Here is an 8,193-nt window from a genome sequence, read left to right as displayed (position 1 = left end):
TATATCAGTGGTAGCAAGCAAAGCATTTAGCAATCTACACCTTCTGCAAGAATTGTAAGTAAATGAAGCATGTTTACATAAAATATTTTTGTTTATATAATTTACCATCTAAACCATGCGTGCTACATGTTTTCGTTCAAACTAAAAAAACTAAAATTAGAAAATGAAAAGTTGCCCTGTCTTGTCGGATGACGAAACGTTATAGGTTCAATAAACTTACATTTTTACCGGAAGAGCAGTTATAAGAATCACAAATATTTCTGGTAACGAAAGGAGAATATTTTTTTTAACTACCAACAGAAAAGTGAAATGAAAGGCGTGTAGTATTGCGAAAACAAAGCACCCGTTCATAATTGAGCGCTAAGGTTGTCGGTTAAAGTGAAAGTCATCAATCATTTCAGGTCACACCCGAGACCCTATTGTTTTTTTAACGTTTTTCAACTGAGCTCTCATGAACCCACAAACAAGTATAAAGGCCGAATGTTAAAGCAAGGTTAATGGGGTGGGGACCGTTGTACAGAAACCGACTTATATAGCGACGTTAGAACAGGCGCGTTTCGGTAATGAGTAGGCTTCTAATTAACCCAAATGTAACAAAAGTCGTTGCGGTTTACGAAACTCTTGTTTTGAAAGTACAGCGGCAAAAACTGTAACTTGAGTTTACAAACTTGTATATGTGGTAAATAATTTAGAAGTTATGATTTTTGTACACATTACAAGCGAATGTAAATGTTACTGCAATTTGCAACCTTCTAGGCTATAGGGTGGGTAAGAAAGATAAATATCCAATATTTCCTATCGTTTTACGCCTTAATTTTTAAAGCCGCGAGGAAACTGTTATACGGTTGCATCATTCTGTAAACTATTTTTTGTTTACTACAAAATGGGACGATAAAACATAATAAAAACGTAAATAATTTTGTCCCATACCCCGCTATAAAACGGAACAATTTTATCAAGGATTTATTTTTCCGCAAACACAAAGTCACTTAAAACAAAATTTTCGCTGTTTTTTTTTAAATGTGTCGGAATCGCAATTTTACGCTGAGTTAACTTGAAGCAACCAAAAGTCTTTTGCTTTGATCCACGGTGGACAAGGTTAATCGTTGTTTATTTCCTTCTTTAATGCGGATGCCAAGATGCGGTGATAACATCATAGTTTGACGTATAATGTACAGAAAGTCGTCATGCCACAAATCTGCTGTATCCTGCTCTTTTCAATTTGACTTAACGATTTTTGCATTAGCCGGTTCGAAAATGGCGGAATATTTTAACAGTGTGTATAGTTAGTACAGTTTGTCATTCACCGTGTAGTAAAACATTAATCTCGACTAGATTGTATCATGATAACCGTAACGGACGAATTTATCTCTAACGGCGGCCATTTTATGCGCCATATACCGCCGCAAGTAATGCAGTTATTTATTTCGTGTTTCCAAAATATCATCACCAATAGGTTAATTACCTTAGCAACGATTCCTGAGATATTATTTCGTTATTCCAATCAAATACTACGTAAGCAAATAGCGTGACCGTCGTTTGATCTCTTGTTATGCCATATACCCCATGCCTAAGACCATGTAAACGCGTCCGGCCCTTTATACCCACTCCTATAGCCATTCCTTTGATGGCGCCTTTGATTTAAGAATTGAAATCACTGGCGGCCAGTAGTCGCCGCTTGGGTATAACAACGCTTTGAAGTTTACCCGTATACGTACCTTAGTGCAGTAGTCCTGCATCCGTATATTACAAAAGTGCCCTATGGTCTCAAAAGGGTCGCCAGGCGTACCCTGCAGTTTATAAGTATACGGTCTTTCATGCGCGGTTTACCTACAATGGTAGCGGTAAATTGAAAGTTTAACTTTATAATTGGGTTCAGACTTGGCCGACCCTAACCGCTGTGTTTGTTTAACGCCTTTGAATTTGATTAACATTCGACCGCGAGCAAATCAACTGCCTTTCTTTTTACGACATGCGCAAAACGCGCGGTTAATTTCTGTTTCTATTTTTACCACGGCGATCTTACGGGCGACGCTTGTTTCGCTTTGTTACCCAAACAATGGCAGAATTAACCTACATATTTTAACGCGTATGACGTAATCACCATAAAGCCACACGCTCCCATGAAACGAAAGCATCGAAAGTAATAAAAACGCCTTTCAATATTAAACATGTACCACGCATTCAGTTCTACTCATCTTTAAACAATTTCGTGAGATTTTTTACGCCTGTACGTTACTTATACTGAAAATAATGCCATTATAAAATGTATGGGATGTTGTAAGTAATATAGTAGGATGGGGGAAGATGGGACACCTTTCACACATAATAACCAAATTTCCTGATCGTGTTTTAAACAATTGACAACGATCTATGGGAGCCGTGAGGATAAAGTTTTATAAAAAATCGTTGAATGTTTGTTTACTACCAAACTGGAGGTGAAAAGTTACTAATTTAAATACCAATAGATTGTGTGTGTATATGTTTATGTACATTTTTACACAGGTATTCTTTATCCATAAAAAGCTTAAACATTTTGGTGTGTATTGTATAGTATCGTGTGGTGTAAGATGAAGACCGTTAATACATAAAATCCGTATTTCCTAAACCTGATTTTAACAATTAACAACGCCTTTTCTGATAAGATAATGCAAACATATAGACCATCTTACCCCAACAGATAATATACATTGTGTAAAACACTTCATGTCCAAACACGGCATTTCCATACAACCCTATAACTTTAATATCTTCGTATTATTGCATCTTACAACTCTAACATTGCTTATACGGATTAAGCATTGCTTTAATAATACATCAGATCCCTATTTGAAGTAAGCGGTTCATTGAGCGGCGCTCTCTTAATTCGAATTTAATGAAATTGTTTCACCGACATGGCTGTACCTTATATCTCATGCATGTATGATATGTATTGAATCTAATGCTTGGTCATTAAAATAAAGCGTTTGGTCTACAGCAGTTGTTGCTTAGAAATTTTAATTCGATTTAAGATTAATTTGAACTGCATCTTTTTAGCAAAAGTTAGTCCTAATACAAACAGGGCGATAACACGTATGCTTGCGATGCGGGGTCAAATGGATACCGTTAGCACATAACATCCCAGATTTTCTAATCGTAGTATTATCAGTGTTCTCTGTGTACTACCAAATAGAACGGTAAAAAAATGAAAATATGCTGGATCATCCTATTTTTCATAAATATGCACTTTAGCACTGACCAGCTCGCTTAAATATATTCTGATATATTTACTAATGTTGTTTTTATTTCAGACGTCTTGTCAGTGACAACATTGAAACTTTGGTGCCAGGAGCATTTGATAGTTTGCGGGCATTAGAAACTTTGTAAGTAGACTTGATTTCAATTTATTTCATTTCTTCCCACTTAGTCATTCCACTTTACCGTGTAAAGTGCGGTTTGTTTCTATTTTCCCGCGGATTTGCTAACCAGTACATTTTAGAAGGAGCCTTGATAATTATATATGCGGTTTGTTAATGCTAGCGTATGAGCAATTAAACGCACGGTGGGCCGCGTACGGTTAATCTACTATCTGGAATGCGGGCTATGTATAGAACGGCGATTTCACTCCGTAGCCCCAATTACAGCGATGGAATTTAATCGTCTCTTAGTCACGGACGCAGCGGTGGCTCCTTTGGGCAAGTTGCCAGTGGTTACCGACACATAACTGGTCGCGACTAACCGCGGTTTCAGGAAACGGCAGCAGTTGTAAACTGGCAACACTAAATTCGGTGTTAAGAGATGCCGGCTGTGCCGGGTTCAATGGGTACGTGAGAAAAGTTGGATCCGGTTTCGAAATTTAAATGAGAGTGATTTGTAGCGTTGATCCCCGCTTAAAGATTTCGAGGTAACCTCTTAAACCTAGTGAGCCATTGGAGTTATTTGACCCTTTGTGTCTCGAGCAATACGAGTTCGGTTTACCTCTCGCTCAAGGTGACCATTCCCACGGCCACTGCAGGACATAAGAAATATAGTATTGTTTGGTAAGATGGGAGGATGTTAGCAACCGATTTGCCATATTGCCTGAACGTATTTTTAACAACTAATAATAACTGGAACGAAAAAAACATAATGAAAAGATGCCCCATCTTCCAAAACCCTACTATGCAAAATTTTCGCTCTGGAAAAGCTGGAAATACGTGGTGTTATAATTACGGCGTTCAGCATAAACGTTGCGTTCCCCAGCGGCGTTCACCATTCTAAAGCGGTGTCATGTTTCAAAGCAGTTTATTCCCGACTTCCCGTGTTTTGCTGTCGAAGCCATAACATCGCAGCAAATCGGGCAACGATCTATATATGTGCCACACACGTTTATCCTTCGAGGCTGCGAGCGTTGCCGGGCCAAACAGTTGCTATCGCCAAGTTTTAAACACAACGCAATGAACGCTTTCATTAGAAAATTATTGGATCCTTACGTAACCACCTCTGTTCCCTGCGGGAATGGAAAATATATAGAGAAGGGAAGGTTTTTTTATTAATCCTATCAGTATAGCACCTCGCCTGACGTCGTTTTTATAATGCGTGATTTGTACACTGCCGCGTCTGTTTGTTTAGTATGACGTTGTTTGGGGTCCTGTTGATTTTGGTTATCTCCTTCTCGCGGTTTCCGAATTGCGATGATTGACATTGCTTAAACTGTTGTTGATGCGTGTTGGGATAGGTAAGATATGTAAGCGCGTATATCTATCACACACTCATCGCATGCTGTTGTCGTAAGGGGCGCAACGTTAACGGTGTTCAGTCAAAACCCACAGCTGTTTCGTCCGACCAGCAGCACGTGTTTGGGCTTGGGTGCGGCGGCGACCGTTGGCAGGTCCTACAACACGTTCTCGCCGGACGCTGGGTTAAGGCGACGTGCTAAGTGAGATCGAAAGATTGATCAGATGATTATCACGCGAAAAGCACAACAAAGTGGCTGAAACAGAAACCGCAGAAAGCAACGGTCGAATTTTAATGGGGTGCTAAAAATGTCTTCCCGCTTTCATCAAGCCCGAACGCTTCCATTACAATCTATTACACCTTGACTGGATAAACAACAAAGCATCAATTTTACCACGCCCGTAATAAGTCGTACCGGTAACAGCAGATTTTTGCGGGGAACCGGTAGTTACTGAGTTGTAGCTGTACAGTTTTGTTGCTGGTATTTTTGAAGTGGTTTTCAGTGTAATATACCTCGCATGCAACTTACTCAATTCCCCAGCGCCTAATAACGAAGGTATTACATGGATTGCGAGGCGCTGAAATCCAATTACAGTTTCTACAGCCATCTGTTATTTTCATGCAGGATGCTGCATAACAACAGAATCACGAACATACCCGGCAGAAGCTTCATAGACACACCGAACCTTTTAGATCTGTAAGTATCCCGACCCCCGATCTTTGAAAAAAAATATTTATAAAAAAATATATTTTTGGAGAGTGGTGAACTTTTTATTACTTTGAATGTTTTTTGTTCACTACCAAATATCATACAAAGGTGTTCAATCTTTCTTTACAGTACTATATATTTTATGGACCGGTAATCCAAAAATATTCTTCTATAGTTTTAAGTTTGAAGCTTAACGATCGAGTGAAGAAGTCAATTATATCGTGACCCCCGAAGTGTCTGCGTAATTAAATTACCACACACAATGCTGCAGATATAACGCGGTATTTGCAGCAATGCTGGGATAATTTTAATATGAAGTACTATTGGTGTACAATTTTCATACACAACTCAGTATACTGCGTGCTTTTAAAATAATTTCGTTTCGAAATAATTCAACCCACGAAAAACAGTAAAAGCTTTGGCTTTTTTATTTTTTCTCCTAAATTAGTATCTCGGGTTTGGGTTCGGTTACTACCAATAACAAAACACGGGGAATTTTGATTCGCTTTGCGCGAAACAGCCACTTGAGTGTATCGAATCAGTGTGACAATTTCAAGCTGAGCTGCATGAAGTATCCTGCGTTCCAGAGGTTTTGGGTTTAATTTGGATGACGCTAACGACTCCCAATCCGTTTTTGCAGAAATCTCGACGGTAATTTCATCAGCGAACTGCACGAGGACTCACTGGAAGGTTTACAAAATCTTGAGAGTCTTCGTTTGGATGACAACCGACTGTCACGTGTGCCTACTGAAGCGCTCAGTAAAACCCCGAACCTCAAAGCCCTGTAAGTAACTCGGGAATGTAACAAATTGCCTTATAAATCAAGCTTTGGGTAAAATGTGTTCTGTAAACAGTAGGTACAAGCTGTTACAACCAATTACGTTTTGTGACCGGTAGATGGACGGTCTAATGTGGTATTCTGGTTTAATTCTTGTACAAGGGCGCGCTTATTTCACATTTCTAGTGTAGCTTTAAGTGGCACATAAATTTAACAACCGTTTGAATTCACTTTGGCAAATTGGTGAAATTGGCATTTTGGCCGTGCCTGTAAACGTGTTTATGCTACTACCAGTATTTGAACGGCTGTTAAAAGGCTTAGTCTATAAGGTTGTAACATTGTACTCTCCAAGTGTTTTTTCGGTTAAGGGGAGGTTTCATACTAATTAAATAGCACTCTTCTCTGCAGAGACCTTGCGTTGAACAACATTAAAGTGATACACACCGGAGCGTTCAGACATCTGACCAAGTTAAGAATGCTGTACGTATATATATTCCAAAACCTGTCTGTATGTAATTATACATTATACAAATTAATTTTAAAAAACAGGAAGCATATAAAACTGTCTGTAGTGTTACAAATTCACAACCTAAAGATAATAATTATGGGACTGTTTTTTCTTCACAAAAGTATTACACTGTATATGCTAATGTTTTTATTCTTACGATTACAAATGTTTTTTAGGAATCTACGTGAAAATAAGATCTCAAGAATAGAAGACGGTGCCTTTGACGGTCCGGTCAAATGTCGCATATTGTAAGTTGCAACGTTCTTTAGGATTTTATTTTATATTTTGTGACTTACTGAAACCGAACTGATATTCGCCGCCCTGCACTTTATACGCAAATCAAGGGTGCAATTGAGTCTTTCATTTTTGGAGGACTCTCGTGTTCGTAAACTCGTAAACCCCTTCGGTATTTTATTTGTGGATATTTCATGTTATATTTTGTTACAAGAACGGCTACAAGACCTTTAATTACAAATTAGAGAAGGCAAAATGCAATTTCTCCACACTTGGCTCAAAATCTCGATAAAGGTCAAAGTCAGCCATATCTTGTTACAGTTTCTACGCTTATCTTCCGCAAGAAACACTATTCCAATTGTCCTGCGATTAAAAGCAGGGGAGAATTTTTGTTCGTCGTTATTTCGTTTTCGGAGAAAGCTGAAAACCGCCGTTGACATAAAAGGGCGTCCCAATGCCCAAACATGCTTTTTGTTTTTATCTTGTTTTGGCTGTTGCCGTTATCTACGTAGAATCAAAAGTTTAATCAAAAGCCAACACAGAAGCTATGTCTGGTGCTGGTTTATACAATAACTTGTTTGCGTGGAGTGAAAAGAAACATGTTTTTCGGCACATACGAGTATAGACACCGTCTGTGTTCTTTATGGACCGTGTAGTTACCACAGACGGAATTTGCTCAGACGTAGTTTGGATGTCGTAAAACATTGGACTTAAGTGCTTTTGCCGGCGCCGGTTACCAATAACATATATAGAAACTAGATCGTCTGTCAACACGACAGTTTTATTTCAAAGATGTATGAAACCAAATTTGAATCACACGGTTAGGTTATAAAATAGTTTATACCCGCCGAGTACGTTAGTGTGTTTGTGTAAAGGGGTCGCGATATTAAGACCCCCAACTAGCCGCGCCTTAACGCCCCGGCGAGCAGGGACAAGGGATTGGTGGAAGTTCACGTCCGAAGTGCAAGTTTGGCTCGTTAATCAAACTTGTCGTCGCACTTTACTCCCATGCGCTCGGTCGAACATGGATTATCACACTGGCGTTTTCCCAGCATGTAAAGGATCCAACCCGCACCTCGTGTCCAGTCTCCGGCGTGTTTATGCTTGTTCGAGCGTTTTAAAGATTTTCTTTCCGACACTTTCGTTTTATCCGCGCGAAGCCATATCTTTGAGTGATATAGTAGTGTGGGGTAAGATGGGACACAGTTCCATTCTATTTTCTCGACCCATTTAGTATAGTAAACAAAGAACGTTTCAGTAAACCGTATC

The 8,193-nt window shown here is 39.1% G+C and overlaps 1 protein-coding gene across 2 annotated transcripts in view; it reads left to right on the top strand.

The window, feature by feature from the left end:
- Nucleotides 1-8,193, top strand: part of LOC100181392 (leucine-rich repeat-containing G-protein coupled receptor 5) — a 29,555-nt gene that overhangs the window by 10,417 nt on the left and 10,945 nt on the right. For both annotated transcript variants that reach the window (XM_026836657.1, XM_002123245.5), the window contains 5 exons: nucleotides 3,291-3,362; nucleotides 5,321-5,392; nucleotides 6,045-6,188; nucleotides 6,591-6,662; nucleotides 6,867-6,938. In XM_026836657.1, the coding sequence (XP_026692458.1) occupies nucleotides 3,291-3,362; nucleotides 5,321-5,392; nucleotides 6,045-6,188; nucleotides 6,591-6,662; nucleotides 6,867-6,938 (432 nt within the window). The remainder of the gene's footprint in view (nucleotides 1-3,290; nucleotides 3,363-5,320; nucleotides 5,393-6,044; nucleotides 6,189-6,590; nucleotides 6,663-6,866; nucleotides 6,939-8,193) is intronic.

Source organism: Ciona intestinalis, chromosome 11, assembly GCF_000224145.3.
Source record: "Ciona intestinalis chromosome 11, KH, whole genome shotgun sequence".
Classification (NCBI taxonomy): domain Eukaryota; kingdom Metazoa; phylum Chordata; class Ascidiacea; order Phlebobranchia; family Cionidae; genus Ciona; species Ciona intestinalis.
Note: the sequence above shows the minus strand (reverse complement) of the source record. Positions and strands in the feature narration are given on the sequence as shown.